Source organism: Glycine max, chromosome 18, assembly GCF_000004515.6.
Source record: "Glycine max cultivar Williams 82 chromosome 18, Glycine_max_v4.0, whole genome shotgun sequence".
Classification (NCBI taxonomy): domain Eukaryota; kingdom Viridiplantae; phylum Streptophyta; class Magnoliopsida; order Fabales; family Fabaceae; genus Glycine; species Glycine max.
The window spans coordinates 34,250,320-34,271,258 of record NC_038254.2 but is presented as its reverse complement, the minus strand read 5'-3'; the positions used below and the strand labels follow the sequence as shown (position 1 = coordinate 34,271,258).

At 36.9% G+C, this 20,939-nt stretch overlaps 1 protein-coding gene across 2 annotated transcripts; it reads right to left on the bottom strand.

Moving 5' to 3' along the window:
• Positions 1-3,276: 3,276 nt before the first annotated feature.
• On the bottom strand, positions 3,277-20,578 carry LOC100500606 (putative signal recognition particle SRP9). Of its 2 annotated transcripts, none has more exons than NM_001249786.2 (5): positions 20,482-20,578; positions 19,329-19,506; positions 19,077-19,145; positions 4,022-4,115; positions 3,277-3,734 (listed from the first exon to the last, which is right to left on the bottom strand). In NM_001249786.2, the coding sequence occupies exons 2-5, from the start codon at positions 19,398-19,400 to the stop codon at positions 3,658-3,660; spliced, it is 312 nt and encodes a 103-aa protein (NP_001236715.1). In that variant the 5' UTR covers positions 19,401-19,506; positions 20,482-20,578; the 3' UTR covers positions 3,277-3,657. The 2 variants fall into 2 exon arrangements, with proteins under 2 accessions (NP_001236715.1, XP_006601761.1); XM_006601698.4 differs by lacking the exon at positions 20,482-20,578 and adding an exon at positions 20,258-20,474 and having other exon boundaries at positions 3,318-3,734.
• Between the last annotated feature and the right edge of the window lie 361 nt (positions 20,579-20,939).

The following is a 20,939-nucleotide window of genomic DNA, read 5'->3' as shown; positions in this document are numbered from 1 at the left end:
TTGAAGTAGTGTATATTGAAAATTAAATGGTAACGTAGATTGAGAAAAAATATAAAAGAGAAGATGTATTTATCAAAAAAAAAAAACACTACACAACAACTCATAAATGTAACTGCAATTCAACATGATGATTCCCATTCTCTGATTAACCCTTCTCGCTTATCTTCTTTCTCAATGTAACTGTAGATTCTTGACGTGCTCTTTCACATTTTCTCCTGGCCTGCAAATCGACAGTTCGATACAACCAAATTGAACATTGGTTTCCATGAAAAACACCAATTGACTTTTAGACTACTGCTTCATTGACCATATTTCCCTCACACTTGCTGCTTTGAATTGTGTTTTCCTCTTTTCGCTTTTGTTCATGCACTATCAGATTTTGGTCCCTTTCTCTTTTTAACAATTAAGGTTTCTACATCTTTGCTTGATAATTGATTGATTTGCTTTTGTGGATTTTTGATTTTAGGATTTTGTTTCATCTCTTAGCCAAGAAGTTTTGCACGTTGCATAATTTTGCATATGCAGATTCCTCATTCCGAGTTTGTTTCAGGCTTTGAACGCTTAAATATGGCTTTTTGGCTCTTATTTCCTTTTACGGGGAAATAAGAAAATTAAGGAACCCCTACAATTAAGCAAAATTATAACTGTTGTTAACGAAGGAAAATAATTTGTGATAAAAATAAGATACATTGAAGGGGTGTGAAGTGATTGATATTATATCTTAAAAACCGAAAACTTCTTGTTTCAGAAAATGAATGTATCAAACTTGATCAGCCATTAACAAGTAATCTAAATGTGGGTGAATTTGACCGGGAGATGCGAAAATAGTACTTTAAGATCCATTATGTGACCAAGTCTCTACATAAAACTTCAAAAGAAATTATGGATTGGCATGAATTTTTGACACAATTTTTTCCGGTGATTCTAACTTTTATAAGAATATTTTAGCGTTTTTTTTTACCGAACTGGTATATACAAAATTTGAATTTATTAAATTTACATGAAAAAAGTGTTCATAATAATAATATTGCTGATAATTTTCAAAATGTCAGGCTTTTCCTCACCCTACTTCTGCCACCATTAACCTTGGTTGTTCGATTCTCTTGGCTTATATCAGACTAACATATTTTGCTTCTCCCAAACTGTAATACATTTTTCTCTATTTTCTCATATTTTTCAAATATTATTAAAATGGTATGGTTGACATTGTTAGATTTTTTTTTTACTTGAATATACTTTTTTGGTCCAGGTACCTTTGAAGTGATCCATTTTAACTACGTATAAATTAATGTTATATATATATATATATACTCACACACAAACCCTCCTTTTCTTTCAGTTATTAATAGATGGAATGAAACTCATGTAGTTATTTGCAGTTCTATGTTCCTCAGTTTTTAAAACACACCAGTGACAGGTAAGGAACCATGTTTTAGCTTTATGTGTGAGCTATGTTATTATTTTGTGCAAATAAAATTACTGGATTTGTTGGATTTGATCATTTGGAAAAATCAATATGGCCTTTGTTCAACTACTACTTTCATTCAATCATCTTCAAATGATTCTGTTTTGACTTTGGTTTGGTAGTTGTAAACTTTTGGCTCACTTTCATTGCACATGTTGCTTCAAAATGCTTGAAAAGAAAGATCTTAAGCCCCCGTTGGGAACATATTTTGAGTTTCAGACTGAAAGTTTTGAAGAATGGTTCCCATTTCATTGTTAAAAAATTTTGACACTTCATTCCCAACTTTTCTCGTGCACTCTTTTGTAGTAACATTAACACTTTCATTACATGTTTCTTTAATTATTTGTCCCTATGTATTTTGCTTCAGTCCTATGAGGAATAGCTTGGAGGTCTAAGAGGAAATGCAGGAAAACTTATTCTCCCAGATCAGTATATAGTTTAATAATATTTCACTGATTTTATATTTTTATATCTAGACATATTTATGTTACAGGAATCTATAAATTTATTAATATTCTTGCAGGCATCTAAACCATCTTCAACACAGTTGGAATCTGACAAGTAACTCACATGATGATGATATGTGAAGATCATTGCTATTATCAAAGTTCATTGTTTTCTGTTTCTTAATAAGGACTACTATATATTGCATGACTTAGACAAATTTGTTAAGCCGAGCCAAAGGATTCATTAGTAACTAGCTTTGGTATGTTATATTTGGATTGGTAGCCTTTATATACTTATTTTAAAATTATTGTTTTTAAAGTTTAAATAAACTCATCCTTAATTTTCTGTATGTAAATGAGAATGTGAATTGATTGAAGAGTAATTATAGGAATTAAAGAACATTTGAAATGATAGTTATAAGAATAAAATTGAGTAAGAAATGTTTACATCAAAACTTCCTATTTTCTTTATACATAACATAGATATAGATAACATTACTAACACGTTTGGATCTATTTACTGTATTTCACACTAATGTGCTGGCAGTGTATATGCTCGTCCACACCCATTTGAAACAGCTGCATACCCTTTTTTTTTTCTTGACAATTATTATAGTATTGCACTATAGCCAATGCCAATGCCAATGCTTGACCGCATTTGATTTTTGAGCTCCTTACTGTGGCACGTCGTTCACTCCAACACCTCTAATGCATAAATCTCAATTTAAGAATTTGGGATGAGGTTATTGAAACTCTAACATGTTTATTTACACTTTCCATTTTTTATTAAAACAAACAGTACTCTATTTTTAAGCATACTTTTATTCAAAATCTCGGATAAAGTTAATTAAAATAATTTGAATTAACTTCTTTCATATTTTATACATGAACCTAAAAAGTGATAAAATAAATAAATTAAATAAGTTAAAATACAATTTATAGTTGTCTACATAAAATAAAATAAAAACATATATAGTGATATACTTTAATTGACGAACATATTTTAATAAAGTGTCGGATAAACAAACATTATTAATTATTACATTATATCACATAAATCAATTTTAATAATTTTGTAATGCAATTTTGAACATAAAATGAAACATGATGGTATAATTCACTATGTTTCTTTTCAATTTAGAAAACACTAGCATGATTATGGCTTTTATTTTATATTAACAAAAATATTAAACATTCAAACGAATAAATATTTATGTATACTTAGCAAAAGTCAGGCTTCAATATATCTAAGTTAATAAACTGTATATCTAAAAATTTTGCATGGGAGAAAAGTCCAAAAATTGACAGCTAATTTTTCCTATTATATTGAGTTTATCTAAAAATTCATTAGCTAAAATCAATTTTGGACTCAAAATTAATTGTCTAACATGAAACAAAACACACAGTAATTAAACACATTATTTCATGTGCATCCTTGCGGCATGGGATCCAATATTCACTCCATGTAGTACCTTCAACAATTTGGTCACCAATCTAATTTATGTAGTTGGTAAGTTCAAGCAACGGCCGTACAAATTAGAAGGTGAACATGAACTGGAGAGATATAACTAAATTTTGTAATACTCAAGACTGCCAGAGATCAGAAATTGAGACTTCAAAACTTCAATATATAAACCTCTCATCATAAGAATCTGACGAAGTAATCATTAGGTCGGGAAAATGTAACTACTCAACCTTAGTTGGTCCTGTGATTCATAAAACCATCTTGTCTAGCAAAAGGCCAAGTTATTGCTTCCTTCCTCTTCCTTTCTTGGTTGGCTGAGCATCCATTTGCTCTTTTCCAGTGACTTCTGATAGATCAACTGCAGAATTACAAGTAGTGGAGAATGTGAAAAGAAATCTCAGCACCAAAAAGGAAAGAATAAAAAAAAAAACACAATCAATTAAACCATAGACCAATATTATAGTGTGGTAACTGGTATCTTATTCTTGCCCGTGATTTCAACAATTATCAAAATTGCATAACAACCTTAAAAACATTTCCCAAAAGAACACGTGTCTTTGACAATTTAGCTAGCATGAATGCTAAGGACAAGACTTTCAGCTAAAGCATCACAACTAAGTAACAGCTTAGGGTAAAGACATATACCATCAGGACCACGAGCCATCAAAGCAAAGAACATATTATTCAGTTTCTCCATTTTCTTAGCCTCTTGTGCTTGGTCTGTCTTATACTTTAGACACTGTTTAAAAGTACAACAATTCGCTATTAGAACATGAATTATGAGACTAATAATATCTAAGAGGTAAGCACAAATAAAAAAATTATGCTTGTTATGAGGAATATAATTATTGCATATAATTGAAATGAGTCAAATCTCACACTAGGGATCATATTGTGGCTAAATTAAATTTTCACCAAAAAAAAAAGAAGAGATTTTTACATGTATACTTGTACTCTTGTTCTTCGCAGTCTGATAGAATTATCTTATTGGCAGTGTTATCTACCACCTCAAGTAAAGGCGCATGCCAGCAGAAATAATACTAGAGAACTTCCTGCCTACCATCTCTTTTTAATGTGAAAATAGGCTACAAATTGCAAGTATATTATAATCATCAAAAGTGCCACTAAATTTCTGGATCTTGGAGATTCCTACAGATAGCAACATCATCCTTAAGGTAAAACCTAATGTATCCCATGCCCATCAGCATAAAGAGATGAGTAAAGCCTACTAATTAAGCGAAGAAGAGAATGACAAATTGAATAATAGGTAACTACAAATTTAGGGCCTGTTAGTATATCAATTTCCTTTTTATTCAACCAACCTTAGATGGCTAGCATTAGTTCGTCTGAGGGCCAGAATAAGGGTTGCTATCCTATAAGTAACTGAATTCACTCAGTCTTTTCTTAATTGTTGATCAGAAGACAGTCCTCTTTGGAAGAATTTTAAATGTCTTTAACGGTTCTTCTCTTGTCCTACTCCTCTTATGTGTTACAGATCCTTAGCCTCCCATTCTGCATCAAGTATCCTGGAGCAAATAAAATTGTATAGCTTTAAAAATTAAATCAAAAGCTTTTGTATTTACTTCTAAATTATTGCATGCAATCATGCAAAATATGCTTTAGTTAAAAGATAATCCAGTAGGTTCAAGGAGTCCTTCTTGATACCTATCTCATTTAGGTCCCTCTAACAGAGGACGTGCCAAACTACATAACAATAACGTTTCCAGTCTAATGAATCTCCTCACAATCTCATCAGTATCCAAGCTATTGTTGGATGGGTGGTTTTGATTGGGCAAAGGCTTTGGAATGGTTAGATATCAATATTCAAACTACATAACAACATGCCCCTCATACAAAAGACCATTGGGCAAGTGTAGAGAAAGCACAAGCCCATTTCCCCTTGAACTCAAAGCAATGTTGTTAATGGCGGATGACGGTTCATGGTGGAAAGCCAAAAATCCACCATAAAAATATGGCGGATGGCGTAGCGGAAAATGACGGACGTCATGGCGGACAAAAAAAAATATATACATATAAATATAAATAAAAAATTAAAAAAACAATGGATTATTTCCTTGTTGCAGTTGCAGTAGCAACATTGGATGATGGTTCAGCCATTTAGAAGAGGACTGAACAGAAAAAAAAAACGTGGTGTCAAACAAAAATAAAAAATAAAAACAGGTGTCAAAAATAAAAAAAAGGTTGTCAAATAGAAAAAGGAAAAAAAAACTCCAGACATAAAAAACGTGTCAAACAAAAAAAAAACAGAAAAAAAACAACAAAAAAAATGCACAAGTACACTGTTGTCGCCGTCACCGTTGGCGTCGCTCGGTCGTCTGCGTCCTCTCTCTCGTGTGCGTCTTGCTCGAGTATCTTGTGTACGTTGTGCGTCGTGCGTCGTGTGCTGGCCTGTTGCCGTCGTCGCGCTCGCGAATGTCGTGTGCAGGTGTCGTGTGCGTCACCGTTGCCGTCGCGCTGGAGACTGCTGCTGGTCTTGCCGCTGAAGACTGTTGTGCTGTTTTGTTCGTGGCTTCGTTCTTGCGCTCCGAGTTTCCTTTTGCAAGAGAAACTCGAGTAGGGTTGGGTCAGGCCAGGCCAACCCCTATCGCGCACGTTTTAAAAAAAAAAAAAAAAAACCCGCTATTCCGCCATTAATGCGATTCCGCCATGACTGCCATGGCTATGGCGGCCGCCATGGCGCCATCATACGCAACTGCTATTTGGTGGCGTTTTTTCAAAATTTCGCGACGCCATTCCGCCATGGCCGCTTTTTAATAACACTGACTCAAAGTCAACATAATTTTGAAAGGCCGGATGGGATTTAACTTCAGACCACTTGGCTATAAAGGCTTTAACACCAAGTCAAGAACCAATTCTCCTAAAAGCTTAAGCTGTTAAGAGAAATGCTTACAACACACTCTTTACTATTGGGTGAAATTCATGTGGCCCTACTAAATAATAAATGAGACCCATCAATAGGGGTTGAGTGTTGAGACCCACATCATTTATTGGATCCCACATAAATTTAACCAAATTTAGAGTGTCTGCTGGAAAGAATTTGTTAGTGCATTGCTAACATTTCTCTAAAATTATTGAGTATAAAAAGTCAAAGGTGAAAGGAACATTCAACAAAAAAATAACTTAATAGTCATTTAGGCCATTGATCAGTCTTAAACTTAATTTTCGTTCCAAATTACGTGGAAAAACAATCAGGCACTGTTCATGCAATAGAAGCTCACTGAAAAGAACAAGAAAACTAATTTAGTCTTTATTACATAACTCTAACAAGAAGCAAAGCAGTATAAGTCTTAACAGAATGAGGTGTTTATAGCCCTATAGGAAGGGTAGTCCACAAGTTCTTATCCAAATAAAACAAGTGGTAACGTGGGATAGTAATATCATAGTAACAATGGATAAAATATGACTTAAAAAACTTAAAAATCCCTATATTACAAACCTCAATTTCAAAGCACATCAACACAATAAACTGTAGCAAGGTGTTAGGCCACCGATTAAGCAAGTGTATGAAGGAAGGACACATGGCAAGTATAAGAGGAAGCCAGAGCAGCAACCAGAACTGGGATTAGGTAGCCAACTAAGGTCAGTTACAATTAGTAGTTAGCCTTGTAACTGTTCAAGTCAGTTAAAGGCAGTTAGTTAGTTAGTCGTTAGCTATAAATAGAGATGGACTGCCTAGAATTACTCATTCGAGAGTAATCACGGTGGTTGGTTAGGGAGGCTAGGCTCCAATCCCTAGATGTGCATTTGTACTACAAGAGTAATAAAACGAGAGATTAGGCTGGTACCATTACTGGTATCAGAGCAAAATTTTGATTCTCAGACGTGAAGCTATTCATGGTTTCAACTCGAGGAAACATGGATGCGCGTGTGGAATTTCTGGAACGAGGTTTTGAAGGCATAATCAACATGCGTGAGGACGTCGCAAGTTTGAAGTGGAACGCATTGAGTGAGCGAAGCTAAAGGCGCAACTAATGGCGGCGGTGCGGAACTTGTCGAGCACCAATCATGGAAGCAGCAATCGCGACCATGCAGAACGGGAAAATCGCGATCGAGAGGTAAAGTGGCGGAAACTTGAGATTCCAATTTTTGACGGAGGAGATGCGTTTGGCTGGACAAATAAGGTGGAATGCTATTTCGAGATTAATGGTGTAGAGGAAGAAGATCGAATCCAGACAGCCATGGTCGCAATGGAAGGAAAGGCACTAACCTAGTACCAATGGTGGGAATTTTGCGCAAGAAACCCTAATTGGACAAATTTCAAGAAAGCTGTGATTCAGTGGTTTCAGCCTTCAATGAACCAAAGCCCCTACGAGTTACTACTCAATTTGAAACACGAAGGAACAGTAGAAGAATATCACGAGAAGTTCGAATTGTATGCAGGTCCGTTGAGAGGAACAGAACCTGAGTATTTGAAAGGCATATTTCTGAATGGAGTGAAAGAGGTGGTGAGGGCAGAGCTGAAGTTGCATCCAATAAACACCCTCCCTGAACTGATGGACTATGCGCAAAGGATAAAAAACTTCGTACCCCATTGCCCAGAGGCTCTTCGCTATGCGAAGGTATGGGGGAGGGATGTTGTACGCAGCCTTACCCTTGCATATGCAAAGAGGCTGTTTCCGGATTCGAACCCATGACCAACAAGTCACCAAGGCACAACTTTACCGCTGATAGATGAGAAAAATTCACTAATGGAAAAAGGTAATGCTAGAGGAAACAGAGGTGGTCCAACTAGAAGTTATAGTTCCTCAAGAACTATAACATGGGATCCAAGTGTTGGAATTACACACATTGTATGGGTAGTTGTTCCAACAAAGAATAGTTATTAATGTACCTAGTTAGTCACATATTCATGTATCTAGGAATTCACATGCAAGTACATAGGTACTAGAACTTCATTAATATTCTTGTAAATTTCACATTGTATTTACTCCCTAAGTCTATATAAATATAGATCAGCTGAGTGGGTTTAGAACTCAAGCATTTCACAACCTCTAGTCTCTTCAATATGGTATCTAGAGCTACCTTGTTTGTTCTTTAAAGGTTTCTGGATCTGGTCAGCAGAACCTAAAGTCTCGTCTTTGTCCCTTTGTCCAAACAGCAACCTCAATATCCAAAAGTCCCTTCCACCGACCTGCCCACTATCCATCGTCGCCGGTCTATCCTCTTCATTCCTAGGTGATCAGTTCTTCGATTAGACAACTCTTTGACAAGTGCTGAAATGGCTTCAGACTCTGAGAAAATTGATGGTCATGCCTTCTCTATCTCTGGAACACCAACAATCACTTCAGGAAAATTGAATGGAAAAAATTATTTAGCATGGTCAGCCTCTATTGAACTTTGGTTTCTTGGCCAAGGTTATCATGAACACCTAGAGCAATCCTCAGAAAAGATTTCAGAAGACAAACACGAGCAGTGGAAGAAACTTGATTATCAGCTTTGTGCTCTCTTGTGGCAGTTTGTTGAGCCAACTATATTGACAAATTTCAGAGCCTTCAAAACTTGTTATTCTTTCAGGAAAAAGACACAAAGTGTTTTTGCTAATGACATTCAACAATTGTATGATGCTACTCAGAAATTGACCACTCTTAAACAAACTGATCATGACATGGTTGCCTATGTTTTGAAAGCCCAATCTGCAGTGGAGGAGTTAAAATTATCATTGGATAAACTTGAAGACATAAAGACGAAACTTGATAATCTATATATAGTGTTGGTACTAAATGGGATGCATCCAGATTTTGATCATATTCGTGACCAAGTCTTAACTGGCCAAGTTCCTTCTCTAGAGAATTTAATTACCCGGCTCCTTCGTGTCCCCTCACCAAAAATAGGAGGAAATTCAGTTGACAGTATTGAACTCCTGCCATGGTATCTAGTTGAGGGGGACGAGGTGGTCGTGGAAACCGAGGAGGACGAGCTGGAAGAGGAGGTCACCCTCAATGTTCTTACTATAAGAAAGTGAGCCACACACAAAACACTTGTTATTCTATTCACGGATTCTCCGAAAAATCGGTGAATATTTCAAAGTCTGAAACACCTAAGATAAAGTTTTCGGAGGCTGACTATCAAGAGTATCTCCAGCTAAAAGATGCCAAAGAATCTCAAACATCATCTGCTATAAGTGGTCATAACTCCACTGCCTGCATTTCCCAATCTGGTAATAATCAAAGTCCATAGATAATTGATTCAGGTGCTTCTGATCACATTGCTGGTAATAGTTCTTTATTTTCATCTCTCTCTCCTCCTAAAATTCCTCATTTCATTACTTTAGCCGATGGTTCTAGAGTTGCAGCAACAGGAATTGGCCATGTATCACCCACTTCTTCTTTGTCTTTAAACTCTGTTTTGTTCATACCTAGTTGTCCTGTCAATATAATATCCCTTAGTTAGCTTACTCGTTCTCGTAATTGTTCAGTAACATTTGATGCTAACTCCTTTGTCATACAGAACTGTGGTACGGGTCGAACGATTAGCATAGGATATGAATCTCATGGTCTTTACCACCTCAAGCCTAATCTTTCTTGGGTTTGCAGTGTTGCCACATCACCAAAGCTCCTTCATGAACGTTTGGGACACCCACATTTATCTAAATTAAAAATAATGGTTTCGAGTCTTGAAAAAATAAAGGATCTATTTTGTGAGTCATGTCAACTAGGAAAGCATGTCCATTCTTCTTTTAGGCATGTTGAAAGTCGTGTTGATTCCCCTTTTTTGGTTATTCACTCTGATATATAGGGTCCTAGTCATTTTTCGTCTATGGGTTATAGATATTTCGTTACTTTCATTGATGAATTTTCTCGATGTACTTGGGTTTTTTTAATGAAAGAACAATCTGAAATTTTGTCCATTCTCACTTCTTTTGTTAATGAAATTAAAACTCAGTTTGGTAAGACAATTAAGATCCTTAGGAGTGATAATGCGAAAGAATACTTTTCTTCTGCTATTTCTTCCTTTTTGTCAGCGCAGGGCATTCTCCATCAGTCCTCTTGTCCTTATACTCCTCAACAGAATGGCATTGCCAAAAGGAAGAATAGGCATCTTGTTGAGACTGCTCGGACATTATTACTTCATGCCAATGTACCTGCCCGACATTAGGGTGATGCAGTTTTGATAGCCTGTTTTTTGATAAATCAGATGCCTTCTTCCTCTATTAAAAATAAAATAGCACATTCCATTTTGTTTCCTGAAGAACCATTGTTTCATGTTGATCCACGTATTTTTGGATGCACTTGTATTGTTCATAACTTGTCTCCAGGTTTTGATAAGCTTGCTGCTCGAGCCATCAAATGTGTTTTCCTTGGATATTCCAGATTACAGAAAGGTTACCGATGTTACTCTCCTGCTCACAATCGTTATTATATCTCTGCAGATGTAATATTTTTTGAAGAAAAACCATAATTTGCTCCCTCCATGGTTGAGTCCAATACTCTTCAAGAATTTTTTCCTATTCCCTATCTTGGTCCATCACCTTCTTTGTAGGAATCAGAGTCAACTATAGATTCTACCATAGATATTCCTGACAATCCTCCACTTGAGCAGACTCAAAGATCACCCATTATATCGATGTCGTCCTCGAATTCCTGACGCAGAACTTGAAGGTATTGAAAGACCAGTTGAATCATGTCCTACTCCAACGGACAACCCGATCATGGAGCTACCTAAAGAGAATCTTGACTTGCCCATTGCTCTCAGTCTACACATAATCCTTATCCTATTTATAACTTCTTAAGTTATCATCGTCTCTCTTCTTCGTACCATTCTTTTGTTTCCTCTTTATCTTCTGTTTCTCTTCCTAAAAATCTTTGTGAAGCACTTGATCATCCAGGATGGCGACAAGCCATGATTGATGAAATGTAGGCTTTGGAGCATAATGGTACTTGGGAGCTGGTTCCTCTTCCCCCAGGCAAGAAACCTGTTGGCTGTTGATGGGTATATGCTATAAAAGTTGGGGTCAATGGACAAATTGATCACCTCAAAGCTCGATTGGTAGCCAAAGGTTATACCCAAATTTATGGCCTAGATTATGGAGATACTTTCTCCCCTGTGGCTAAAATTACTTCTGTTCGACTCTTTCTTGCCATAGCTACCATCCGTCATTGGCCACTGTATCAGTTGGATATTAAAAATGCATTCCTACATGGGAAATTAGAAGAGGAGATTTATATGGAGCAACCACCGGGATTTGTTGCTCAGGGGGAGTCTAGCTTGGTTTGCAAACTTCAGAGGTCTCTTTATGGACTCAAACAATCCCCACAAGCTTGGTTTGGAAAATTCAACTCAGTTGTTCAGGCTTTTGGGATGAAATGAAGTGAAGTAGACCATTCAGTTTTTTATTGTCATACCTCATCGAGTAGATGTGTTTACTTGGTGGTCTATGTAGATGATATAGTCATCGTAAGAAATGACCAAGAAAAAATTGCTCAACTGTAGGAACATTTATTTAGTCATTTTCAGACTAAGAATTTGGGAAAACTTAAGTATTTTCTTGGAATTGAAGTTGTTCAGTCAAAAGATGGGATTATCATCTCACAAAGAAAGTATGTGTTAGACATACTTAAAGAAACTGGTATGTCAGATTGTAGACCAATTGATAGTCCCATGGATCCAAATCAAAAATTGCTACCAAATCAGGGGGAGCCTTATTCTGATCCTGAAAGATATCGGAGATTGGTTGGGAAGCTTATCTACCTCACTATTACAAGGCCAGATATTTCCTTTGCAGTTGGAGTGGTGACTGGTGAGTCAATTCATGCAGTCTCCTCATAACGATCATTGAGATGCATTAATTCGAATTTTGAGATACATTAAAAGGACCCCAGGACAAGGTCTACTCTATAAAGACAAAGGACGCACTCAAATAGTTGGATTTTGCGATGCAGATTGAACAGGATCACCCATTTATAGGCATTCCACGTCAGGATATTGTGTGTCTATTGGAGGAAATCTTGTCTCATGGAAGAGTAAGAGCAAAATGTTGTTGCAAGGTCTAGTGCAGAGGCTAAATATAGAGCTATGGTTGTAGCCACATGTGAGCTCATTTGGATTAAACAACTTCTTCAAGAATTGAAGTTTGGAAATACTCAACAAATGAAGCTATGTTGTGATAATTAGGCAGCCCTGCATATAACTTCTAATCCAGTATTCCATGAGAGAACTAAACATATTGAGATTGATTGTCATTTTGTCCGGGAGAAAATCCTTTCTAAGGAAGTTATTACTAAATTAATTAGTTATAATGATCAACTAGCAGACATCTTTACAAAATCTCTAAGGGGACCAAGAATTCAAAATATTTGTTCTAAGCTTGGAGCATTTGACTTATATGCTCCAGCTTGAGGGGGAGTGTTGGAATTACACACATTATATGGGTAGTTATTCCAACAAAGAATAGTTATTAATGTACCTAGTTAGTCACATATTCATGTATCTAGGAATTCACATGCATGTAAATAGGTACTAGAACTTCATTAATATTCTTGTAAATTTCACATTGTATTTACTCCCTAAGTCTATATAAATATAGATCAGCTGAGTGGGTTTAGAACTCAAGCATTTCACAACCTCTAGTCTCTTCAATACCAGGAAACAAAGGCACCACGACAAAAACAAGAGAGATAAGTTCGAGCTCGGAATCAAATAGTGTGAAGTCCACTGGGGCATACAGAGTTAGGCCTTTTAGGAGGCTTTCAGATGCGGAGTTCCAAGAGAGGACAGAAAAAGGATTTTGTTACCGTTGTGATGGAAAATTTGGCCCTGGTCATATATGCCCCAATAAACAATTCCAAGTCCTTATTTTGGGAGAAGGAAAGATGAAGAAGACGAAAAAGAAGAGGGGGCAAGACATGAGAAACAACTGCAGAGTATTCAATTGTCCCTGTATAGCATGTTAGGATTGACTTCAAAAACATCAATTAGACTTTGGGGCAGTATTGCCGAAAATAGAGTCATGGTATTGGTAGATTGTGGGGCCTCTCATAATTTCATTTCTGATGCAGTAGTGAAACAACAGCAAATGTCAATCACACCTACTAAATCATATATTGTGGAAGTAGGGGATGAAAGAAAAATCAGGTGTGAAGGAGTATGCAAGAATGTCAAATTGCATATCCAAGGCATGAAAATCCAACAAGACTTATTTCTCTTTAAAATGATGGGAGTGGATGTAGTATTAGGGATCGAATGGTTGGCATCTCTGGGTGAGATAAGAGCAAATTTCAGAGAGTTAACTCTGAAGATACCTACAACTGAGGGGTCATTCACTTTAAAAGGAGAACCTGCAATGGCCAGATCTGCTGATGTAAGCTCCATTGGAGCTTGTAGGCCTAGGATCTTCTTCATCAATGAATTTCTTTGTTTCTTAGAAGATGAATGGCAGCGGAATGGAGAAGGAAGAGAGAGAGGAGACGCCACTTCAAGGAGAAGATGAGTCTAGAAGAAGCTCACCACCATAGGAGGCCACGAATAAGAGTTTGGAGGAAGAAGGAGATGAATGAAGGGAGAGGAAGAGAAGAGCACGAAATTTTGTGCTCTAAAAGAGCTCTGAAATCTAAAGTTTAATATTCAAATGATCAAAGTTTTAAAAAATGCACACACATGACCTCTATTTATAGCCTAAGTGTCATACAAAATTGGAGGGAAATTTGAATTTCAATTCAAATTTTACTTGAATTTGAAATTGAATTTGTGGAGTCAAACTTTGAAGCCAAAATTTCACTAATTATGATTAGTGAATTTTAGTTTTGGTTCAGCCCATTAATCCAAGATCAATTCCAAGATTTTCCACTAAGTGTGCTTAGGTGTCATGAGGCATGTAAAGCATGAAGGATATGCACAAAGTGTGACTATATGATGTGGCAATGGGGTGTAGTAAGCAAATTCTCACCTCCTCCTACAAAATTTAATTGGATAGGGCTTCTTCCAATTCAATTAAATTTATTTCCAACCACACACATCAAATATTCACGTAATGCATGTGAAATTACAAAACTACCCCTAATACAAAAACTAGTCTAGGTGCCCTAAAATACAAGGACTGAAAAATCCTATATTTCTAGGGTACCCTACCTACATTATGGAGCCCTAAATACAAGATCCAAAATTAATGAAACCTTAACCTAATATGTACAAAGATAAGTGGACTCATACTTAGCTCATGGGCCCGAAATCTACCCTAAGGCTCATGAAAATCCTAGGGCCTTCTCTTGCATCTTTGGCCCAATCTTCTTGGAGTCTTCTATCCAATGCCCTTGCGGGGTAGGATTGCATCATCTGCTGCTTCGCTGAGATCCATTATCAAGGTCCTGCGGAATGAAGGAGAGGGATTCCTATTGTGTTGTCGGGGTCTACAAGCTGTACCGGAAGCAAGCCTGATACTTGCATGGATGAAAGGTATTCTTGAGGAATATAATGAGATCTTTCAAGACCCTAGTGGTCTCCCTCCTTCAAGGAGACAAGACCATAGCATTGAGTTAAAAAAATGGAGCTGAAATCCCCAACATAAGGCCTTACAAGTACTCTCATTACTAGAAAAATGAAATTGAAAAGCTAGTAGATGACATGCTGAATTCAGGGATTATTAGGTCCAGTATCAGTCCTTATGCAAGCCCTATTATATTAGTGAAAAAGAAAGATGGAGGATGGAGATTTTGTGGATTATAGGGCTCTCAATAAGATAACGGTCCCCAATAAATTTCCTATACCTATTATCAATGAACTCTTGGATGAATTAGGGGGTGTAGTAATCTTTACTAAACTGGATCTTAAATCTGGTTATCATCAAATAAGAATGAAGGAAGAAGATATCCCAAAAACTGCATTTAGAACCCATGAGGGCCATTATGAGTTTGTAGTAATGTCTTTTGGTCTTATGAATGCCCCTTCCACATTCCAAGCATTAATGAATGAAGTCCTACGGCTCTACCTAAGGAAGTTTAACTTGGTATTTTTTTATGATATCCTCGTCTATAGCAGAAGTAAAAAGGATCATAGGACTCATGTGAGAGTTGTCCTATCCCTGTTGGTTGAGAATAAGTTGCTGGTCAACAATAAAAAGTGCAGTTTCGGGCAGAGTCAATTAGAGTATTTGGGGCACATAATTTCGGGGGAAGGTGTAGCGGCAGATCCCCAAAAATTAGACGTCATGCGAAGCTGGCCTACTCCTAGCGATGTGAAATCCTTAAGGGGATTTTTGGGTCTCATAGGGTACTACTGACGTTTCATTCAAAATTATGGTAGGATTGCAAGGCCTCTGTATAACTTGCTAAAGAAGGATGGTCTTAAATGGAATGAGGAGGCTGAGGAGGCTACTAGAAAATTGAAGAATGCAATGACAGAAATCCCTGTTCTCATTGTACCTAATTTTACTCAACCCTTCACGGTGGAGACTGACGCGTCTAATAAAGGATTAGGTGTAGTATTAATGCAGCAGGGGAGACCATTGGCTTTTCTAAGCCAAACTCTCTCCAATAGGGCTCAAAAAAAGTCAGTTTATGAGAGAGAACTCATGGCTATTGTGTTAGCAGTACAGAAATGGAGACACTACTTAATGGGCCGCAAATTCACTATATTAACAGATCAGAAAAGTCTGAAGTTTTTAACTGATCAGAGATTACTTGCAGAAGATCAGTTTAAATGGACTTCGAAACTAATGGGGTTTGATTTTGATATAGTGTACAGGCCAAGATGTGAGAACAAGGCAGCTGATGCATTGTCTAGAAGAATGACATATTCGGCCATTTCTATGATCAGATTTTCTGATGAGGAAGAGTGGGAGTCTGAAGTTTTGGTTGACCCGAAACTGAAGAAAATTATGCAGGATTTATTGGTAAATGGATCTGCACATCCAGGATACTCCTTACAAGATAAAAAAATTATGGTATAAAGGCAAGTTAGTAATTTCTAAAACATCTCCCAAGGTGCAAACACTTACGACAGAGTATCACAGCTCTGTTGTAGGAGGTCATTCAGGGTTTTTCATAACATTTAAAAGGATAGCAGCCTCTGTTGTGACTGCATGTGAAACTTGCCAACAGAATAAATATCAGGCCTTATCCCCGGCTTGTTTGTTGCAACCTCTTCCTATCCCTACACAGGTTTGGTCTGATAAAAAAACTTCGTACCCCATTGCCCAGAGGCTCTTCGCTATGCGAAGGTATGGGGGAGGGATGTTGTACGCAGCCTTACCCTTGCATATGCAAAGAGGCTGTTTCCGGATTCGAACCCATGACCAACAGGTCACCAAGACACAACTTTACCGCAACAGGTTTGGTCTGATATATCTGGATTTTATATAGGGTCTACCAAGAGCACAAGGAAAGAACGCAATTCTGGTTGTGGTAGAGAGATTGACTAAGTATGCTCATTTTATCCTCATTAGTCACCCCATCACTGCAAAGGACATAGCTGATCTATTTGTCAGGGAGGTTGTGAAATTACATGGGTTTCCAAACACCATTTCAGATCGGGATAAAAATTTTCTGAGTCAATTTTGGAGGGAATTATTCAAATTTGCTGGAACTAAATTGAAATTTAGTTCAGCATATCACCCTCAGACGGATGGCCAGACTGAGGTGGTCAATAGAGGAGTAGAAACATACTTAAGGTGTGTTACAGGAGAAAAACCAAAGCACTGGCCTTCCGGCTTAAGTTGGGCAAAATTTTGGTTTAACTCTAATTATAATAGTTCCTCTAAGCTCACTCCTTTCAGGGCTCTCTATGGCATTGACCCACCTCAATTGCTTAAAGGCACAACTATTCCTTCAGCAGTAAAGGAGGTCAACAGACTGACACAAGATAGGGACTCTTTGTTGGACCAACTACGAACTAATTTGCTTAAGGCTCAAGACTAGATGCGAGCATATGCCAATAAACACTGTAGGGATGTTAACTTGGCTGTGGATGATTGGGTTTACCTGAAATTACAACCGTATCGTTTGAAATCTTTGGCTAAGAAGTTGAATGAGAAATTAAGTCCTCGATTTTATGGACCATATCAGATTTCTAAGGTCATTGGTAAAGTAGCTTACCAGCTCAACCTACCACCCGAAAGTAAAGTTCATCCGGTCTTTCATGTGTCTCTATTAAAGAAAGTCATTGCTCTTGCAGTGAAACCCCAACCCTTGCCTCCAATGTTGATTGATGAGTTGGAACTAAGGGTAGAGCCTCTAGCTGTCAAGGCTGTCAGAAACCACCTTACAGGCACAGCTGAAGTGCTCATCCAATGGAAAGATTTACATAACTTTGAAGCCGCACGAGAATCGGTTGATGTTATGAAGCAGCAATTTCCTGCATTTCACCTTGAGGACAAGGTGGCTCTCTTGGGGGGAAGTATTGTTAGGCCGCCGATTAAGCAAGTGTATGAAGGAAGGACAAATGCCAAGTATAGGAGGAAGCTAGAGCCCCAGCCAGAACCAGGATTAGGTAGCTGACTAAGATCAGTTACAGTTAGTAGTTAGCCTTGTAACTGTTCAAGTTAGTTAAAGGCGGTTAATTAGTTAGTCGTTAGCTATAAATAGAGATGGACTGCCTGGAATTACTCATTCGGGAGTAATCACGGTGGTTGGTTAGGGAGGCTAGGCTCCAATCCCTAGATTTGAATTTGTACTACAAGAGTAATAAAACAAGAGATTGGGCTGGTACCATCACAAGGTTTGTCAAAATTGAGTCTCAACATTGAAAGGAGAGCAGATGTATGATCATAGGATCATAACATAAATCATAAGTTAAAACTAAAATGCAAAGTGTGGGTGTAGGATTATGACATCATAACATGAGTCATAAGTTCCTTATAAAATGCAAAATACACACACAGAGATAAGAAAACAACGCCTCTCACGCGCATAAGAAAAATAACCTCTAAAACACAACAAGCATTTAATCAAATTTAATTTGAAGATTCAAATGGTCTTATACAACTCATAAGTAATATAAATTTTGAAAACACATAAAACTAAAGCATGCAAAGAACAGATTCGCTGCAGAGCCCATAGTCACAGTGTGTGGTAAAAACACAGAACTGGAGAAGAAAACAGAAGCATCAGAGTTTAGGAGAGCAAAGCATGCAACAGCAGGCAAGAGAGGGTCCAGTAGGTTAGGGTAGAGAGGGAGAACCTCAAGGGAAGTGAGGGGTAACTAGAGAGAGTTGATCAAGTGTTAGGAAAGGGTCATGCAGCAATTGGGGCATGAAACATGGAAAAGTAGGGTTTTTTTTTTTCCAAAATGGGTGATGCAACCTGGCCCAGTTTAATTTGCAGCCATGGCATGCCTTTGGAGCACTGCTCTCACGATACTGCACCTTGGAGCGTCAATCCAAAGTAATCCACCCATGGAAGCACAGCACGGCACACAAATCATGGAGGAAATAAATTATCGGGCCATACAATCCGTCAAGATGTGGCACATATTTGACAACCATTGTAGATTACATAAATATCCTCATAGTGCCCACCATGAATCAATGATATTGTATAGGGAATTCAAATTTTGAAATAATCACACTATGTTTGGAGACAGAAACCACAAACTCTGGAGGAAAAACATTTTGTATGAAGAATCAAATTATGATGTCATGTCGATCCATATTTTCACTCTCAAACATGCACAAGCAGTTCCAAAATAAATCTATAATAAGACCATAAATATAATATTTAAACTTTTTTGTTTTAGAAAAATGAACCAATACCTGTTGGTTATCAGTGACCTTGAGTACCAACTTTCCATCACAGTGCCTGTACTTCATGACGTACCGTGTCTGCTCCAAATACAATTGAACAATTTTCATTTTTCAGAAGAAGAGGTTAATAGAACAAAGACAAGATGGATAACTTGGACAATCATGAAACTCAATAATAAAAAACTCAATTTGGCTAGTATTGCACAAAAACAAAAAACATGAAAAGAGAGCAAAAGAAAAAAACACAAAGTATGGAATTACAGAATCAGGATCTGCACGGAACAGCTCAATGGATTGCTCCACAAACTTGTCCCACTCAGTTATATAAACCATTGCACCAGACAGAGACTTTGGGAAAGGATGCAGGGAAGCACAATTGAGGGACTTCAACAACTTTCTGCCTGTTAGCAAGTTATAACCAACTGAGTTCACAGTTTACCTGCATGTTGATAGGAAATAAACAAAATTATAAACACCAGTGTCACTAAATGCATAATGTGGAATTAGAACCCACTGCCTCTTTAACACCAAGCACAAGACCGCAGGGACACTAATTAGAAAAAAAAAGGATGATAATAGGAAACATATGATGAAAAATATAGCAAGCAGTTGATTTCATTATATTGATAAAACTGAGGAAGCAACAAATTCATATGCATAGTCATCTCGCATCTGATATTTTACATATTATCAATCAAATGAACCAATTTATGCTTTTCTGCGAAATACAGACACATAGTAAATCGTAAAAAGAAATTGTCAGGAAAATTGCTGATAATAAGCAAATTAAATTTTTAGCAAAGGGGTATCTCATTCTTGCCAATCCACAATTTGAAAAGGTCAACATTTTCAACTCAAATTCAACTCTTAAGATCTATCAAAGTAAATTATCTTAGAATGCAAAGTAAAATGCAATTTCACCTTCCCAAGAGAAGTAATTAAAGCAGCACTAAGTCCCTTCACTCCTTCAGGAATCCAAACCTCCCCATAACAACTTGCCTGCCATTTAAGCCTATCATACCCCATTTGTGTGCACAGAAACACACACATACACACTAGGCCTTAAACCTCCTACTATATATTTAATTTGCACAGAAACACACACCCACAAACACCGGCAATTAACTAAACAAGAAAACTAAACCCATTTGAGAGCAAAGAGGAAGTGCCTACGAACGTAAGAAACCTACCACTATCAATTACAGTGAGTTATGAAGTCTTCAGCACATGAAAATCAAAACCCACATGGAAAACTGCTTCTAACACCAACCCCATTCATTCAACAACGACATAGCAATACCCATTTAAAAATCAATCGAAGTCAAATGATCCATGACAAGAAAAACACGCTATCTGTTTCAGCCAATTTTGATCCAGGGTAGAACAAGGAGAATCGATTCAGTTCAGTGCATACCTATATCGCCACAAGAAACAACAGTGCGCGCTAAAAACCCTTCCGTGGGAGCAGTTTGCGTGTTCCTCAGTTCAATCCCAAGGGTCATTTTTCAAACAGTGTAAATTTTGGGTTAGATCTGTTAAAATCTTTTACGTGTCCTAGCGGAAATGATACTACTTGTGTGTCTATTATATTTTATTGTATTAAAAAATTATATATTAAAATAATATTTCTTATGTTATTAATTTTGGTTTAATATGTTTTATGATGTATATTAGTTCTTATATTTTTTTATTATGATAACATGATAAATTAATATATTATGTTTGTAAATATATATATATATATATATATATATATATATATATATATATATAAAATTGACTAACCATTTGAAGTACATAGTTAAATAATGTTTTATTTTATAAATACATTTATGAAATATTAAAAAGGTAATATTTATTATGTCATGTTTA